The following is a 20,284-nucleotide window of genomic DNA, read 5'->3' on the forward strand; positions in this document are numbered from 1 at the left end:
GAACGTCGTAACGCGTCACTTCCGTTGACTAAATTTGGAACGGGGAGGGGAAGGGAGGGCTGGGGCTGTTTTGTTCCCATGGCGACGGCTGTGTCGTTGCCGCATGGGAAAAAAAACAGGGAGAGTTTCACTCTCTCTCTCTCTCTCTCTCTCTTTTTTTTAACCGAACGATAACAACAAACAACCGCGAGTTTCGACGATCATTTCAAGTGTCATTTTCCGTAACAACTTGACGCACGTTACGGTATATCGGGTTTTGATGCTAGCAAAGACAGGGGAACAAAATGGGGTCACGACGCCGCGTGAATGGTGCGTTCAAGGTTACTGTGTGATCAAGAGCTTTCAATTCCTGCGCCAACCGAGAGTTGAGCTGAGTAACGCAGTAGGTCGTACACACGTTAGGGGGCGCTACAACCTTCACGGGTAGCCACATACTAACCACACTGTCTGTACTGTATCAAAATCTTGCTACCAAATATTACAAATGAGTACAAAAACAGAGCGCTTTTTAAACGTAATTACATTTTTTAAGCATTAGTACTTCTGCTTGAGCACAGAATGTGGGTGCTTTGTCACCAAGGATTGAATACATCCGTGGCATTGTACAGGTGTCCCTAATGTTATGGCTGGTGGGTGCACATTTATACAATTGACAGTTTCCCATTTTTAGCAAAGATGGACAGAGCTTGTCAGCGTGTATGTTGCCTGACTCACTTGCTATCTTCGCTCCATATAGCTTCTTTTTTCTTTTTTTTCTCTCCATTCCAAGCCCCCACCCTCTCCCCCCCCCCAGTCCTGGAGCAAGAAGCTTCTCACCTCCGCTTGGCATCAGCAGCAAAACATCACACAGCTGTTGAGGCCGCAAACATCACAACATGACAGTACAAGACAGAGACCAAGACAGAGACACACAGTGGGTTTGTTTCACTAAATCGGCAGGCAGGCATGTACATACAGCAGATATAAAAAGTCTACACACCCCTACTCTTAAAAAATGGTGGCTGTGGCTGTTATAAGACGGGACAATAAAAATGTGAGGGAAAAGCCTACTAGAACAGCTGAACTCTGTGGGGGTAAATGGAACAATGGCAGGTGAGTGCACACTTGCACAACCACATGATCTCAGTTCTTTTTTTTACCCCCCCCCCCCCCGCCCCCCAAAAAAATCACAAAAAATGACATTAATGGCGGAAAATGTTTTGAAATTATATATATCGGGAGTACTTGGCATTTGAACAGGGGTGTGTAGACTTTTTATATCCCTTGTAAGAAGTGAGCCAAAATTCCCACATCGGGATGCTGACATTTAAGGCAGCAGCTTAGTGGAGCCTATCGTTAATCCTTACGGTAATTGCATTGCTACATCGCTTTTTATTTTAGCTGCATTTTAATTGGAAGTGGAAGAAGAAGTCAATCAATTTTAATGGTGATGTCATGATGTGATGAAATTGGCACACAGAATGTGTTTGGCTGTAAACAGTTGCCAAGTACAGTTTTAGCTCACGTCGCAGAGAAAACGATTGCGCTTCAGGGCCACGTTTGGTTTTCAAACTGGACGGATGCGCCATCTCAACCCACACCTCATTTCATCTCAACGTCTGTTAGCATAATGCTAACATATTATGTCAAATGTCATAGATGAGCTAACGGAAACTAGCATAGCAGCGAACTACGGGTGCGGCAATGATGAACCGCGATTCCGGGGTTTGACTGCACGACCGGTACGAGGTCACGCACACGCCAAACGCCATCCGTTTGAGGCGGGCGTGACGTTGGCATTAGTGGCCTCGTCAGGTGACCCCGCCCCGCCATGTTTGCAAAGTCTTCCCGTGGCCTCGTGACATTGATTAATCCGTGTAAATATAGCACTTCCCTGGGAATGTAAGAGCAAGCAGGAAGCGGGCGCGCTCGGCGAGGTGCATCACGATGACATCATGAGATGTGGAAAAAGTCAGCAGACGAGGATGGACACCATTTCTTCAAATAACAACCATTTTTGAGTGTGTTTTCACCGAGCATTTATGCTTTCAGGAGACCTAGAATATTTCTTGTGTGACTTTTTCCTAAAACTACAATTCATTCATGAAAATGTGTATTTTTAAAATGACCTAATTGGTTCATTGATTTTTATAAATAAATAAATAAGAGTTAATAAAAGAAAAAAATACCTTTAGACTACATTTTTATTATTTGACTTTCTTTTTAAATGTGATTCTGAATAATACAATCTAAACAGTTTGAGAACTCCAAACTCTCCATTTTAATGTACAGTACTTAATTTTATCGTTTTACATCGGAACAAAAAAATATGAAAGCAAGCCTTTTGTTTTTGGTCCCGTTTGTCATGAACTAAAAATGGAAGACATATTTCTCTTCAATATTGTTATGAAATGCAACACCTGTGCAATAGTCTAATTCAGTCTAATCGGTGTCTTGATATGCCACAACTGTGAAGTGGATGGAATGTCTCGGCAAAGGAGAAGTGTTCACTAACACAAATGATAACAAAGAACATTTGAGAGAAGTTGGCCTTTTTTTAGAAAAAGTTTGGCTTGTGTTATATATATTTTTTCAGTGTACATAAAAGTAAACTTGAAATGAATTGTTATCAGTTGGAATTGAAGCATTTGTTTTGTTTCTGTCATTAGAATTTCCTTCTTGCTCAACATCCAATCTTGGCAAGCTTACGTTTGTAAGTCTGGCAAAGCTGGCAGTCGGTCATTTCAAGGCTGCCTGCCAACTTCCCATTCTGCCGTCCGTCGCCGCTCTTATGAAATATGAAAACATTTTCAAATGTGCAAACGGCAGGACGCGCGTCTGAGACGATCCCGAAAGGAGAACAACAAGAAGGAAGGAAGGAAATTAAACGGGCCGCTTGCCTTATTGTGTCTGCGGTGAAGAATGAGGGATGAGTCAGGTCGGGTCGGGACGGGTCGGGACGGGACGGGGCAGGACGGTTGTCTGGCGCGACGGGTATTTCCCGGCGAGGTGAGAGCGGACCGTTCTGCAGAAAAGACATTCAAAATCATCGTAATCGCCGGCCGGCGGACGGACCAGACGAGAAGCAAATATGACGGACCTGCTCGTAAGGCCGACACTCACGTGACGAGGATCACGTGGCAAACGCCACACACAAAACACACACAGGAAAAAAAAACAAATTACATGAAAGACTATTGAGAAAAAAATACACAAAGCATAAAAAATTATTAAAAAATATAATAAAAAAAAAAGAGATACAATGAAATAATAAAAAATACAAATGTTCCGAAAAATAATTTGGGTTAAGCACTAAGAATGGGTTAAAAAAAGGTTAAGAATGAGTAGAACTTATTTTTTCACTCCAAAACAGCTTCGTCGGCTGGCATGACCCCTTTAGAGCGCCTCGTAGTCAGCCATGAGTGCACGCACGGCACGGTGAGAAAGGCGGAAGCGCCAGAAAGTGGGTGGGAAAGTCGCATTTGAAAGCCAGCACATGGACCTGCCAGACGGCCCGGCGTGGCTGCTTTAGAGCGCCTCGTTGTCGCGGCGCGGAAGAGCCCCGCGACAACTTGTCGGTATGTCCTAAAGCCAACGGAGGCTTTTGGCCAATTTCATGTAAAAAAAAAAAAAAACATCTTGTCCTCACTAAGAGAGAACACGAGGCCGGTTTGATGATCACTTGTGCTTTCTTAAGGCCGCTGGCTTGCACCTCTGAAATGTGTTCCACGTCTATGTTTGGAGTGACTGTGACGCACGCACACGACCCCCTCCCCCGCAGATGGGAGACATAAATCACAGCAGAGCCAAATTAGAAGCTGAAAAAAAAAAGGGGAAGAGAGTGGGATTTTTTTTATTTTTTTTTTTTTGGAATAACCCGGTGGCATGACATGGCTGGAACAATTGAGCACAGATGCAAAGAATGACAAAATTGTTGATTCAAATGTGAGATTAGTGAAGACAATCAAATGAAAAAAATCGCAATTAATGGTCTGAAATAGAAATGAATGCCCCCCCCCCCACTTCTGCTTTACATGTTTTGAAATGGTGAGCGTTTTTCATCTCTGACGTGGAAATCTGGTATCGCCAAACATGCTCAATTTAAATTGTTTTGTAATAATGTTATATTTCCGCACGTTTCGAAAGTAGCATTAGAGCAAATTTAGGAATTGTCTTGAATCCGAGCAACGGGTTCAAGACATTTTATTAATAACAGCAGCACAATAAATTGGCAATTTTTAAAAACATGAAATTAGCGAGTTGTTGTCGCGATGTTGGTGTTGGTGACGAGCAAAATGGTGTCGTTTTGACTTGATAAAAATTGTATTTTTGGAGATTTAAGAATTCCGCCTGGCATTAACTCTTTGACTGCCAAAAACGTTAAACAACGTTTAGTAAAATCCTATGGAGGAGTGCCAAAGACGTTAAAAGACGTTTGTTTCAAAACGGAGGTGAAACTAACCATTTTCTATTGTTGATTACTGAAAAACGGAATAAGGTAGAAACAAACTTTTTTTTCTGATGAAAGATGAGAGTCCAATCTTTCATTTGGTAGCATGTGTGTTTCCATAGTCCAAACACATAATTTTCTGTGGACCTTGAAAGATCAGTCAAAAATGCTTAAATCGGCTGGCACCCACAGCATCCCTTTTCTGAAAACATCTGGCAGTCAAAGAGTTAATAAAATGTTCAGTTAAGTCGTCAATATGAGGAGGTGGGGCAAAATGTGCCTTTTGCGACACAAATTGACAAAGCGTAATTCCGCTTGGAAATGAAGTGCTGCTTCCGTGAGTGAAAAAATACAATCGAATCTCTACGGGGGCTCGATGAGATTCAATAAATCCGCGGTTGCTCTTGCAACAGCTCAGCCTGCAGGAGCTTCTGGCAAGTCCAGAAAAGTCACTCGATTTGTTGCTAGCGTTTTCGTTTTTTTTTTTTTTTTTTGGAAGTCGCTGGAGGGATGGGAAGAGTTTCCAAGTTGGCAATGTACGCCATACTGTGCATTTGCTGCCCCAAACCCGAGTGATTTAAACCAGAGAGCTTTAATGAAGACACATGGGAAGTGTTTTAAATTGCGAAAAGTGCCGAATACCGAATGTCTTCGTCGTGATGAATCACAGCAGTGCGGCGATATTTTCTTTGCCGGCTCTCAACGCTAGAGGAAAGCAGAGAGGCCGAAAGTTGCACTCATGGAATGTTCCTCAAGCCACTTGGAAGTACATGCGAGGTATACGTTAGATCAGGTTTTCTCGAACGACACCCAATTGTGACTCAAGCAAAATACTACTGAAGGAGAGTTTAAGTCGAAAAGCAAACAAAGACGGCGGGTTTTGCCTCAAGTGCAAAAATGCCCCTCGCGAGATTTATAGCATCGGAGTCGGCGGGCCAGCTGCAATAACAGGATTTCAAGCCGCATGTGAGGTCGTCGTCTGTGCCAGTCAATGGAAGGAGGCGCGCCACCAATATCGGCGTGGGGGACTCGGCCCATGAGGGGGGCAAACGCGGGTTAAACAAAGCATATAAAAAAAAAAAAGCCAGTCAAATAACTCTTGTGTAACCTCTCAAATGCGACATAAAAGCCACGAATGAAAGAGGAAGTAACAATCAACACTTCTCATGCCGGCAATAATATAACCATACATTTGACTTGACCCAACGGAGCCTGCATTTTACCCACTGAAGAGCAAAGTGAAGGGAGAAACCCCTAGAAAAAAAGCAAAAAAAAAAAAGGAGGTTTATTTAATAATGTTTGTTGTAATAGTTTTGCCCACTTAACTAGTGTTTTCTCATATTCGTCTTTTGATCTGAAACCCAAATCAACATCTTCAACATACAACAAAAAGCAAAGGAATTGACATTGCCGTTCCAATACTTTTGAAGGGATCTGCTAACATGCTAGGCTACTGTTTTGTTGCGCTCTCATTTAGCTCATCTGATAGCGCCGCTTGTCTTGTCATGTAGGCTGCAATGCGCATGCGCAGCAGGAATGTCCCCGCGTCGAAAGTTTTCCTCTCCGGCTTGTGTATGTTTTGGGTTGCTAGGGGGCGGGTCCGGCCGAGCTCAGCCCCGCCCCTCCGCCCTCCGGCATTATTCTCATGCACGCACGCTTACGTCTGGCTCGGCCACTTCCGCATTCCTGAGCTCTCCCAGACCTGGCCCACTACTTAAGCGGGCTGATGCAACCAGCCGGGCTAGTCCCCGAACCCGACGCCTACTCCTAAAAAAAAAAAAAAAAAAAAAAAAAAAGAGAGAGAGAGAGAGAGGGAGCAAGAATCCCATATTTCGCTCATCCCGTCTGGATTGTTTTGATTTTTGTTTGTTTTGTTCGGACGCACAACAGGTAAGCGCGCGACCCGCCGCCGTCTTGTGTCGCTAGCGTATTATTTTTTGTTTAAATCGACATGTTGGCTTGAAGAGTAGTTAGTAGGTACGCGATGTACAGTATTTTTTATGGGCTACTTTTCTGTTAAATAATAGCCGCCATGTGCTTTGCAATGCATCGGAATGGCAAATGTTTTCCGACTAGTAAACTTTCCTGTTACACGGTCGTTACAAGTGTCACGAGGACGGCTGCCTCACACGCTCTTAACCGTTGCATGCCTTGCTCGTCTCTATGAACACGACAGCTCGCGTGGGTTTTATTCGGAATTGACGAAACACCGAGTGTGTGTGTGTCGGTTATCCCGCTCGCGAAGGCGAGTTACGTAACGTCAACACGTCGCAGGATGACGGCAAGCGAACTTCCACGCTAGCCCAGACTGCGCTCACTTTACACGCGGTTAAGATTTAAACCGACAAAACCGCGAAGTCCAATCGCAACTTTGCGATATTGGAACGCCACACCGACAGAGACAGATGCAACCTCGCGTTCGGCTGTCTCGTCTGGCCTATTACTGTTAGTACACGCGCGTTGCGGAAGGATTGTGTCTGAGAGTCTTGCATCGGTTCCTTATCGTCAAAGTCATGTTTAGTGTTCGTGCAGTTGTGCGAAGACATTTACATAACCGGGCACATTTCAATGTATTCATCGGGCAAAATATGTATTTTATTTTTGAAAGGGTTTCAAATGAAGCCATAATGCATTTCGGAGTAGCACAATCAAAACAAAAGTAAGGAAAAATAATGAGATGGTGTCCAATCAATTGGCAATATTTCACCTATTCGGCGCCGTTTACATTTATGAGCTCAAATGAGTCTCTGACCGCCGCGTTGGATTTAAATGCTAAATATTCATCCTATTTCTCCACAGTGTGCGAACACAGTTGCACCATTGACAGAAGAAGTTCTCTCTGAGTAAGTATTGTGCACTTGGCAAAGTTTTGCATTTAAGCAATCGATTGTGGACAGCGTGACTAAAAGTAACGGTTTGTGACGGACGTCTTCATCAGAAAAGTCCGGAGACGACCTCGTCGTCCATTTCAAGTCATGAATTATTATCAATGGGACGTGACGCTATTGAGGCTCGTGGCCGGTCGTGTGGTTAAGGCCAACGGCGGAATTGGGACGATGACGTCGAAAAGGTTCGACCTTTTTCCAAATTTGTGACCAGCTGCTACACGGCACGCTGGGGTTCGGGGGGGCAGCATTTGTGATGACGCGTCTACTCCCCTTTGTGTCCCAAAGCCCCCCCCCCCATAGGATAGTTTTAGCGTCAGTAAAAAAAAACAAAAAAAAAACAAGCGGGGGTGCTGAAGGTGCTGAGAGGCTGGACGTGGGCGCGCGCGCGCGGTTTATTTTCAGTCCGAATGCCTTCCAGTGCGTCTGCGGGGAGCAGGAATTGCCGAGCTGGAATTGCCGGGCTGCACCGCAGTGCACACACACTGCAGACGCATTGCAGGCCCGTCAGCCAACTATGCAACGGCAAGCTCAGCTCGCTGATACTGACGGTACTGTTGAGAGAGCCGAGACCCCCCCCCGAATATTCACCGCCGAGGGTATCACATTATCAGTGTGGCATTGTCGGCACCGTAAACCTTTCCACATGTTGTGTAAAGACAAGTTTTTTATTTATTATTATTATTATTATTGCGACGAGAGCGTGACGGTGGCCTCCAAAAGCAAAAAAAAAACAGCCTTTCATCAGACGGATGACGAAACGCAGGACAAAGTATGAAAACCGCACGAAATTGACGATCGTGCGTTACGCGATCCGCGACGACGGCTTCCATTAATCACATTTTCTGGCCCTCGCCGGGCCAAAATCTTCCCGAAGCGGATTTGTCATGGGTGCGAACCCGCCGCATGTTTGGAAGTGGCTTTTTTTTTGTCTGCCGTTGTTTAATCCACGTCTGATCCCAATTTGCGGCGCATTGGAGGGTGAAAATCGTAATCGTTATAAATCGGGCGGTATCATCAAGATGCGGAATATGAAATATGGGCGAGAATGGAGCCAAGCAATCACGCCGTAACGTCTTGATGATGGCGGAGACAATTTTCTTTTCAAATAGGGAGAGACCGATATCGGCGCCGATATCGGACATTTTAACAAATATCGGTATCGGTCTGGGTTGAGCTAAAACCATTTTAGTCTCAGGAAACTATTTAAATGTTCAGTTAACTTGATGTTGAGATGTTAGCGACCTTGGGAATCTTAAGCTTTTGTTTTTGTTGCACATTAAGTAACTTTCTCCCCAAAACGTAGAAATGTGTTCTATTTTAAATATTACCACGCTCCCAAAGACATATTTATACGTTGTTTTTTTATGCTAGAGCATACAGAAGGCCTTGATGCAGCCTCAGAACGGCAGCAATGGTCATTTTTACAAAAACGACCAGCAGGTGGCAACAAAGCCAAAAGAGCTCAATTAGGGCCACGTTGAAAAAAGCTCTTTTCTCCAGTGCAGATTTGTGAATATTGATGAAACTAGCTATATTCGAATGCTAATTGCTGCAAAACGCAAACAGATTTTTTTTTTTCTGATAAAAGAAGAGACTAATCTTTTTTTGGTAGGGTCCATGTTTTTATAGCAACAGAACACAATATTCTTGCGGGCCTTGCAAAATGAATCAAAATCCAGTAAGACAGCCGGGAGCAAAGGGGGTTGCTTCAGTCAAAATGGCTGCGAGTGAATGAGTTCAATAATTTTGCCGCCGATATTTCCTCCCAACCCCTTTTTTTACTGAAAACGAATATCGGCTTCAAATATCGGTTATCGGCCTCCTTGACTGCTAATAATCGGCGTCGGTATCGGTCCTGACAAAACCATATCGGTCTATCTCTAATTTTCGAGCCTTCACGAGTTCAGCTGACCTCCACATGCACCGAGCGTGTGATGGAGAAATGCCGCTGCCACCATCAATATCCTTTTTCGTTTTTGGTGTACGTGTGAAATTGCCGTCGGGGAGGTTTAGTCACCCCGCAGCCTTCTAAAAGTGGCGGCTGGTTCGAGCCAAGCCCGGACTCAAAAGGTGAAATTAAGAGCATTGCAATTTTCCGCTTGGACGCCCACACGCAAATCTCGGCGCATTAGGCCTAACGTCGGCACAAGACGTTTGCCGCGTCAGACGCCAACCAAAACAGGCCGAGTGCCGGCAGGAATGTCCGCCGTTGTATATTTGGACTCTTGCTGTCCTCAAGACAAATTCTCCGCTTTCCTGGAGTTATTGCGAAAGGCCGCAAGTCAACACGGCTCACGGTGCAGATGGTAATGATGATGGCTGAGACCTTGGCCGCAGATTGGGAGCGAGCGTGCCTTGGCCGCCGGCTGTCGGCCGCCGTCCGCCGCTCAACACAACATTTGATCCAAACGAGGTGCTGCTGTGCGCCCTTCGCGAGGCCTGACGGCTTCAAAATGAGATTTTTTTTGGGGGGTGTTTTTGTAACACTGGCCAAACAAGTGGCGGATTCCATTTTGGAAAAAGGGTTTTGCTTTTCCCATAAATGGCCCGCTTTTAAAACAAGCGTCTTTGTGTCAAGGTCAAGCCAAGAAAAGACATTTTGTTACCATCGCAGTGGAGGTCGTTTCAGGACACTTTTTTTTTTTTTCTTTCATTGTCGCCACATAGCTGAAGATGTAGCGGAGTGCTGATTAGTCCATAGATTTGTCACTTACATATGACAAGAAAAATAAACAAAAGCAGCATTTAACTCATTCGCCCGCAGCCATTTTGACCGAAGCAACCCCCTTTGCTCCCGGCTGTTTTACTGGATTTTGACAGATTTTGCCAGGCCCACACAATATTGTGTTCTATTGCTATCAAAACATGGAAGCTAGCAAAAGAAAGATTAGAGTCTCTTCTTTTATCAGGGAAAAAATATATATTTGTATCTGTTTGCGTTTTGTAGCAATTGGCATTAGAATATAGTTAAGTTTCATCATTATTCTCAAATCTGTCGGGAAAGAGCTTTTTGCAACATGGCCCTGGTTGATCTCACACTCTGCTGCCACCTGCTGGTTGTTGTTTTTTTTAAAAACTACCGTTCTTCATCCGTTCTCTTGAGTTCAGAGGCTGCGTCAAAGTCTTCTGTATGCTCTAGCATAAAAAAAAAAAAGTATGAATACGTCTTTGGGAGCATGGTAATATTTAAGAAAAGAAAAAAGGAAGCTACCCGGATAAAAGCACAGTCAAGGATCAACATTGGTCCGGCTTTCGCTCGCCTGCGTGGGCTAAAAAAAAAAAAACGACGCAATGCGTGTGTCCTCATGGGAAATGTGGTCTTCCTTCAGGCGTAACATTACCGCTTTTGTCCATATGGCGCCGCCATAATCAATGTAAACTGAAAGTTCCTTAGTGTTGCTTTAAACCTTCACTGCAGTGGGCCTCCTTTCTGAAAAAAAACAACAAAAAAAAAAAAGCAAAAGGTATATCAAAGTCATGAGAGGCCTTTGCAAGCGCCTCATTGGTCGCCGTCTCGTCCAGCGAGCCTGCAGAGGCTGCGGGTGAAAGTCGCTCCTGCCGCCTTTTGGCAAGGAATTCCACAGCGCTGCTAATTGTTCTCAGGAATGAGTCCGGAAACGGAGCCAGCCCAAAGTCAGACGAGGCTTGGCCGGCGGGATCCAAGGTATATACAGGACGCAGTGTGCGTCAAGACCGATCGCTTCTTGGGCCGGCGCCAGAAAGGACACGGAGCGGGCTCCCATATTTCACGGCCAATACGTGACATTTCTGGGCCGGGCCCGCTGGCGTGGGCCACGGCGGCCCGCCCGCGCCAGCGTTCGGCCTGTGTAGGTGTCTTTGTTTGAGGCGAGCGAGCGTGCGGCCAAGAGGCAACGGCGCGGCCCCTTTTTCTGTTTTTTTTCTGCTCGGCTGCAAAAGCACAGTGGCAAGCGCCGTTGCATCATCAAACGCTAAGCGCTAATCGGCGCCCGCTGCCGGCAGGACATCTTTCAGCTTCATTCCGTCGCCGTGTGCGTTTTATACCGCAAAGAGGTTTTTCTCTTGATAAGTCGAAAGGGGAAATTCGTTCGGGGACTCGGACAGAGACCAAAAAAGGCTCATTATCGGCGCCGATATCGGGCATTTTGACAAAAATCGGTATCCGCCTTTTTTTAAATTTTATCGGATATAAAGTCAATCTAAAACCATTTTCATCTCAGGGAACTATTTATTTAATTTTTCTGTTAACTTTATAAGAGATGCTGCTGACATTTTTTTTTTGTTTGTCATTAAAACAAAAAAAAATTGAATGTTTAAGATTTCAGGTATTTTCAAATGGAGATCGGTGGATGCTTTCTCCAGGGCCGATACCAATACCGACTATTGCTAGTCCAAGAGACCGATAACCGATATTTGGAGCCGATGTTCAATTTAAGTAAAAGGGAAAAATATTGGTGTACATTTTTATTTCAAACACAAATTCCAACTCTTTAATTTTGTTGGCTTAAAGCTTACGTTTATTGAACAACTTATCAGATTTGCAAAATGTCGATTTTTAAATTTTATGTTACATTTTATTTTTATATCTATGTTTTAAAATTCTAACAAAAAACTTCAAGGAGCTCCCGACGGGTCCTTTTTGGATCTTGACATAATGTTTGTAGGGTTGAAATCAAATTGCTGGGATTCCTCCATCCGGCTCGGCCCGCTTTCGAGTAGCACTCGTCCCCTTCTGCCTTTGCTAGCACCCGCGCCGCGTCTTGCCGGGTGCGCAAAATGAAAAGTCCTCGGCATTCCCCATTCCGACATCCCTCGCGGGACTTTCAACTGGGAGGCAATTTTGTCTGAAGAAAGATCTTTACCAGAACTGTCTTGTTCTTTTTCCTCTCCAGCAAAAACAACAGGCGGCGGCCAAGTGGCGTGTAAATGGGAGTTCTACGTGAAGTGGGGCGAGAGGGGGGGAAAAAAAAAGAGGGAGGGAGGAATGAAATCATGAAACGCCTCATTTGACACTGTTGCTGCACTCCACTTCGTCCTTGGAGCGATGAAGTCATGCAGCCCGAACGCGCCGAAAGCCGGAGAGGTCGCGAAGAACGCGCACTCGTCGAGCTTGCCGGCACAGGTGGACCGTTAAGTGGCTCCCTTAACTCAGTTGCTCCCAAAAATGTCCAAAAAAAAAAAAAAAAAACAGGCTGGGAATCTTTGACTGACCCGCGATTCGATTCCGATTTTTGGGCCTGCGATTCGATGCAGAAACGATTTCCGATTGAAAAAGGATTTGATTGACAACGATTTCTGCTTCAATTGATAAATGAGCAAAGAATCGTCACTCCAGTCGGACTCGCTAATGCTAATGAGCATGCTAACGCGACACTTTTCGCACTCCCAAAAAACGGCTGTTCATTCAAAACGCTTCAGGGATGTATAAAAAGAAGCCAGAATGACTCTTGGCATTTGTTCTTCCTACGCTGCAAAAAAAAAAACAACTTTTGTTGGCATAACTTCATTGTGACTTTTTCCTTCTACTCTTTACAACTTAACCGTGTATCAGAACGTGCGGACCCAAACTGCCCCCAAGTGGACAAATTGGGTACAGCATGAACAGTGTTCCCAGTTAAGGCACACACAAACAAGGGCAGGACAGTATAAAATAATTGAAATAAAATCGATTTTGGGACATTTAAATTCGATCCTGAATCGTACTGAATGAGAATTGCGATTTTTATGGGAATCGATTTTTCGGCGCACTCCTAATAAAAACATTGTCATGGTATTTAATGTTTTTTTTTGCTAGCGCATACAGAACTTAGGAGGTTGCTTAAAACATTGATAGTTATTAGAAAAAACGGTCAGCGGATGACAGCAGAGTATAAGAGATCAACCAGGGCCATGTTGCAAAAAGCTCTTTCACCCATAGTTTTCTCCAGATTGGTGTATAATGATGACACTTAGCTATATTTTAATGCTAACTGCTGCAAAATGGAAATAGAAATATACTTTTTTTCCCTGATGAATGAAGAGACTCAACTTTATTTTGGTAGTTTCCATGTTTTGATAGCAATAGAACACGATATTCTTTGGGCCTTGCATAATCAGTCAAAATACAGTAAAACGGCCTGGAGCGAAGGGGGTTGCTTCAGTCAAAATCTCTGCCAGCAAATGAGTTAATAACACAAGTTGATATTCAAGTGAAAATCTGTGCGTTTTTTTTTCTTCCATTAGACATTTTTTGGACTGCTTACGAGCCTGGATCAAATTCTTTGCTTCTCTTGCAGTGCAACTGCAAAAACACGTTGTCGCGTTCCATACATTAGAATCGAGTTGCATAACATTCCTCTATAGCTTATTGGCTTTTGTGATGGATCAAGCCTTGCAGTGCGGCAGGAAGGAAGAAGAAAGAAAGAAAGAGAAAAAAAAACGGGTCTAACTTACCATCCATCCTCGTCTGTCAGCTCGTCAGCCGCCGCACAGTCAGCGGTTAGAGAGCGCCGTCGCACAATGGCGCTCTCTGTTGCTTCCATCTGAGGGGGGCTTTGTTCGGCTCCCGTCCAACCTGTCCGGCCGGCCGGGCAGGGAAAGCGCTCGCCAAAAAAGCGGAGCAGAGGGACAATTGGGAATAGAAGTGGCAATGGGGTCGAGTCGTACCGGCGGCCTCCTCGCGGATGGGCCTTCGCTGCCCCATCTCGCAAATCAAACGTCATGATTTGGGACACGCCACGGAGACGCACAACACCGCAATTCAGTTGGCAGCTATCGGATATTTTCAGAACCGTCATCTTTTTCGTCCCGTACACCAAATTGGACTGACTGGATTTTGCACTTACAAAAAAATGTTATTCATTCATTAGATACTAAAAATGTTATTTCTTTAGGTAAATGTTAAACGTCGCAATAATATCAATATCGCAATATTGAACTCTATCGCATATCACGTTTTCCAATATCATGCAGCCCTTACCGATTTTAAATCCATTTTAATGTTAACAACATTCATAACTTATTATATTTATATATATATTTTAAAAATTATTATGTTTAATATATTTTAATGTATATATAATTTACACTATTTATATGCACCTCGATGTCACGATTTAAATAATTTCCATTCAACAATTAAATTTTTTAAAATGACGATCAAATCGAATGAATTTGATTTATTGCCCAGCCCGAACCGTCAACATGAGGAATGTCCCGTGTTTTGTTGTTTTTGTACATCCGTTACTTTGATGGGAACCATTTCAAGTATTTGCTACAGCAAAGTCACATGGCGACCCTCAACAAGATAAGCAGCCGGGAAAATGGGACAAATCCAATTGAGAAAAGATAAGTGGTGGGAAATTCTTGTGTCTTAAGACTTAAGACTTTTTCGAGCCTCACACAAAAGAAGGCAGCAAAGACAAAAAAGAGGGTTCGCTGCATGTTTGGCTTCAAAGTGCGTTGAAATCATCTCTTGGAAAAAACAACAAGCTGTTGTCGTGGAGATGTTGGACGACAAGGACAGGAGACGCTTACGTAGCCGGCAGAAAGCATGATGTCACTGTCAGCTGGCCGCAATATGATAACGGACTCGGGTCAGACACGGGACGCCTTGAAAACAAATCAAAGCATTCCCCAAAAAAGTTCATCTCTCTTCTGGCAACAACAACAGCAGCGGCGGCGGCGGCCGGGCGGGACATGATGCCGGGACAGATACCGGACCCTTCGCTGGCGGCGGGCTCCCTGCCCTGCCTGGGCCCGCTGGCGGGCATCTCGGCCACCACGCTCACCGACCAGCTCAAGCTGGCCGACTTCCACCAGCTGGGCGCCATCTTCTCGCCGCTGCACTTCCTCGGGAGGCTGGGAAAGCGGCCGCTGACCATCAAGACGGAGGTAAGCGGACGACGAAAGGGGAAGCGCCGAAGACAGAAAGCGGCGTGAGCTAGCAGACGCTATGGGAAAAAAAAAAAAAAACGGCGAAAATGAGGATTGTTGTTCAGTTGCTCCGCTTTATTTAGGCCGCGCGATCAATTGAAATTCAATTTCAATGATTACACTCCACAATTACAAAATTGGCGTAATCATAAACAAAAGATAATTAATAATAATTTTGAGTTGTCTAAATCTATATATTTGCACCTTATTATTTTAAAATGACTTCTTAAAAAATATTGTAAAATGTCATATTTTTTACGTTATTACACTACACAATTACAAAATTGACATAATCGTAAACAAAAATAAAAGATAACTAATACAAATTTTGAGGTGTTTAAATCTATATATTTGCACCTTATTTTAAAATGACTTCTTAAAAAACATTTTAAAATTTGTCATATTTTTTTACGTTATTACACTACACAATTACAAAATTGGCATAATCGTAAACAAAAATAAAAGATTACTAATACAAATTTTGAGGTGTTTAAATCTATATATTTCACCTTTTATATTTTAAAGTGACTTCTTTAAAAATAATAATTTGTCGGTTTTTTTTATGTGCCAAAAAACAAATGATTGTCCTAATTGAGATGTCAATTATTACCAAATTAATCGCAATTAATATTTCCTTCATAATCGAGCAGCCCTAACTTTATTTTTAGCGCACTGCAACAACCGCAACCGTAACAAAGTTCCGTCCAAAAACCGCATGAATCAAAATATGTCAATAAAATATTCTAAATATGTTGTTAGTAGATGAGAGTGAAGATCAAGAGGATAGAAATTAGAAATAAAGAAAAATGTTAAAGTTATTGCAAGCAGACAACGAGGCACCAATATTCTCAGCCAAATACGTCACGGCTAAAATGCTGTAAATAGTGCGAAACCGCTTAGCATGACACACCAAAAATGCTAAATGGCAAAAAAAAAAAAAAAAAAGGTGGAAAAGTACAAATAAAGCAGAACGTCCTGAAATGACCGTGACAAACGTGAAATTTGAAGTTCACTGAAAGGACTCAACTGACCAGTCCTGTGTGGAGGCACATGGACAAGCGCCCTAGAAAATGAGTGATTTGACGCTCTCGAGTCAAACTTGAAAATGCGAATGGTTTGCAGATGGATGAAGACGAAGAGCGGCGGAAACGAAGGCGAGAGAAAAACAAAGTGGCGGCGGCGCGATGCCGAAACAAGAAGAAGGAACGAACCGACTTCCTCCAGAGGGTGAGTGAGTTCGTGACACAGCACCGAGCGAGCGAGCGATCACATGACCGCAGTCAACATATCAAGGGTGTTGCGCGCCATCAGGAATCGGAGCGTCTGGAGATGGTCAACTCGGACCTGAAGGCTCAGATCGAGGAGCTGCGGCTGGAGCGGCAGCAGCTGATGGTGATGCTCAACCTGCACCGGCCCACCTGCATCGTCAGGACCGACAGCGTCAAAACCCCCGAGGGCGAGGCCAACCCCCTGCTGGAGCAGCTGTCCGCCGACGCCAAGTGAAAGCGGCGGCGGCAACGACGGCGGGGGGGAAGGACGCCCACTCGGCCCGGCGCACGTCCCTCCTGCCAATTTGACTTTTCTAAGTAAGCACTTGAGCTCCAAGCTGGACACTTTTGGAGACTCTGGCCACAGACCCGCGCGGGTCCCGCTAACAGGAGTTGGCTCTGTCCACGGCAAGACTGGAATTTGTTTCATCTCCAGTTTCTGGATGACACCTGCTGTGCCTCGTCACCAGTTACCAGCTTCGCATCCAAATGCAAAACACACACACACACACACAAAAAGGGACCAACGGAAAAAAGGACGGCAAAGACGGATGGCAGCGCGCGCTGCCGCTTTTTCTTGGTATGCATTGCTGGCCCAATATAAAGTGCAGGTGTGGACTTTTGGCATTCTATACTTCGGTGCAAGTCCACTTTTGTTTTTGTAACGATTTGCATTTGCTGCCCGCCAACGACGGCAGTTACCGGTTGATCCGACTCGTGGTGACGCTGGCGTCATGAAATAGCACATAAGGCAAAACAAAATAATGTTTACACCCACGACTGTCCATTTCTTTGTACTTATTTTTTACGCCTTTGTACACTTTTTTTTGTCATGTTGCGCTGTTAAACAGCTGTGAAAACAAGCCTTCCGTTGATTTGTTTTTGTTTCTTCCTCAGCTGAGCAGTATTTCGATGTCTGGACATGTATCTGCCATGTATGACTCTTGTTACCCCAAATAGATTAAAGTCTATTTTCTAACGACGGGAGCCGGTCTTTCTCGAGTCCGCCATTTTCATGACCGTATTACGTCAGAATCGGTACAAAAAAAAAGACTAAACGTGAATAAAATAAAACAATTATGGGAACGCTGACCTGCATTGCTTCTCATAGTAATATTGATGGTGTGTGGCGCCATCTGCTGGCCACTTTGTGAACCAACATCAAGTTGGTTTCAAGCCCTTGTCATCTATTCATCCATTTTCTAGATCGCTGGTCCTCGTAAGCAAGAGGCAGGGTACGCCGCCCTGGACTGGTCGCCAGCCAATCATCCAGCACATTTTGACAAACAAGCGTGACGGTGGCGAAACTCTTCTTTGATGGCCGACGCCGGACTCCGTGACACCCACACAAGCTGCATCCTTCTCCACCCGAGTGCTCATTCTCTCATCCCAAAATCAAACAAGGGGCAGTAAGAAAGTTGAAGAAATGTGACAACTGCCGATTGGTAACAAAAAGGACGCGGATGAAACTTGCCCGTGAGGACACAACACAAACAGCAGTTTTCAGTCAAATGATTACGAATTTTGTCCACTGGGGGGCACACCGACAACCACCTCAATGACATTTTTGACAGCTACCAAAAATAAAAAATAGCACATTTTTAAAAACGAAATTTCAGACTACTCAGCAATAATAATAAAATGAAAATATTTTCAGAATGTATGTGTAACTATTTACACCAAAAAATAAAAAGGAAATATTTTTGACCTGTGACCTTATTTATAGGTTAGTCATACTGCAATCAAATGAAGGCCCCTGAATTTAACTAAGTTTGGACTAAGTCTCGGTTCCACCTCACTCGATGCCCGGATGAGGACAAAGCGCTATAAAAATAATAAATAACGGATGGATAAATCCTATCATAAAAAAAAAACAGAAACTCAAGCAGCATCCAGAATGCTGACGTTCCACTTTTGAAAAAGACGACCGTGCCTGCGTTTCTTTCAACCAACGTGGATCGTTTTGTTTTTTTTTGGAGCCTGAAATGAAGCTTGTGTGGCCTCGCATCGTTTCATCTCCACCGTCTCATTTTTTTCTCGCGCCACGCGCAGGTCTTACATCCGCCGTGCCAAATTTCCACAATACGACTTTGTTGAACCTAAAAAGGCAAGCGTCCTCATCAGACATTTGAGGGTGTCCTTGCTTCGACTAACATTGGCCTAATTGTCTGATTTCATAAAAAGAAGACATGCGTGAAGGGGGGAATAATTTAGGTAAATGATGCCTCTGATGTGGATTCATGAAAACAAACAGTTTCCTTTTCATGTGAATCAACACAAAGACGTCACGGCAGATTTGGCCCCGTTTTGAAAGCGTGGCCAAGAACCCTTCAGATTTCTGCGCTCCCGCTGGGCGCACGCCGCCAATTAACGGCATCTCCGCAGCGCTAATGGAATCTTGAAGCGGCGCTGCAAGTAAATTATTAAATTAAAAGGAAAGCTCGAGCCATTGTTTCCCGCCTTCGGCCTGCGATATTCTCATGCTAATCTCGCATTCGGCCTTTTGAATGAATCGGGTGGTTTTTTTTTTGCCCGCGCAGACGTTTGTGTTAAGGCGCTGGCACACAAACAAAGACGTACATTAGCGCCTCATTGTCCAGCCCCAAAATGGCGTCCCCGTCATTATGAAAGTAAACACAAACACTGGAGGGACGCTCAGTCGCAGCTGCACGCACTCAAAGGCCACGTTTTGTACAGTGGCAGAAAGGACCCTCAAGACTTTGTCCCCCCCCCCCCCCCCCCCCCAAAAAAAAAGATCTCATTATTTGGGGCTTGTCAAGAGCGGACCGCCGGCTAATATTCGCTTTGAAGACTCCGGATGCATTTGCTTTGGGGAGAGAATTTGGCACGAGATTAAATGTGCTGCGAGGGCCAACAACAGGGCCGGGAAAACCTGGGGCCGGCGGGCCATTCGTTTCGCTTCAACAATCGCTATTAGCCGAAAAAAAAAAAAAAAAAGGAGATACAGTTACAGTTATGATTACAAAAAAATCATAAATCTTGAGGCAACCAAAAATATTTTATGGACATAAAAACATTGTCTGCACTCAGCTGGCAATGTTTTTTTTTATTTTTTATTTTTAAGCCAAAACGATTTATATCCTGGACTTACAACAAATTGAAATTCTGTTGCTCTCTTAAGTAACAAATTCAAAATGGCGGTCTTATAAAGGAAGCTCTCCGCTCATATATGCGGGGAAAAAAAAAGTTAGTAGTGTAGTTTAATGTTGTAAATGCGAACAGCTGTTTCGTTAGTAGTTTTTTTTTTAACCATAAATATTTTACAAGTGTATATTTAATGGACATTATGTTATTAATAAAATGGCAGCTGGTCTTAAACTGCTATTCACATTTGTTTGGGAATTGTTTAATTAATTTGGCCTGGCACTTAACATGACCTTTATCCTTTTTTGTTTGCTTTTTATTGTGTCAGCAGCTTTCCATTGTTCATGAAAACGCTAAAATCGGCTTTGCTAGCAATTAACCCGTTAGCCTCCTTTTCACCTGACAAACCAGCTATCGTGCTAGCTAACGGCTACTGACAGGAAAAGCAAACTAAAAAAAGAGTTCAATAAATTAAGAATAAGAAAGAAAATGTACAAGTCTGTGTGCTGGTTCGACTTACCCGCTCAACCCCACATTGGTTTTGAGTCCGGTAGATTGCAAAGCATCAAATTCCGATGGTGGCGGAAGGGAATGACCAAGAACGGCGTTCATAAAGTTTCTGGTGATAAACTAGACAAAAACATATTAACAAACGGGGGGGAAATACAACACGTATGACAGAAATGAATTAGAAACAGAAC

At 44.0% G+C, this 20,284-nt stretch overlaps 1 protein-coding gene across 1 annotated transcript; it reads left to right on the forward strand.

Annotated features, from left to right (window-relative positions):
* The first annotated feature begins 14,973 nt into the window (after nucleotides 1–14,973).
* Nucleotides 14,974–17,460, forward strand: LOC144039552 (jun dimerization protein 2-like). Its single transcript, XM_077552984.1, has 3 exons — nucleotides 14,974–15,168; nucleotides 16,333–16,437; nucleotides 16,522–17,460. The coding sequence occupies exons 1-3, from the start codon at nucleotides 14,974–14,976 to the stop codon at nucleotides 16,711–16,713; spliced, it is 492 nt and encodes a 163-aa protein (XP_077409110.1). The 3' UTR covers nucleotides 16,714–17,460.
* Nucleotides 17,461–20,284: the final 2,824 nt, after the last annotated feature.

This window comes from Vanacampus margaritifer, chromosome 19 (genome assembly GCF_051991255.1).
Source record: "Vanacampus margaritifer isolate UIUO_Vmar chromosome 19, RoL_Vmar_1.0, whole genome shotgun sequence".
Taxonomy (NCBI): domain Eukaryota; kingdom Metazoa; phylum Chordata; class Actinopteri; order Syngnathiformes; family Syngnathidae; genus Vanacampus; species Vanacampus margaritifer.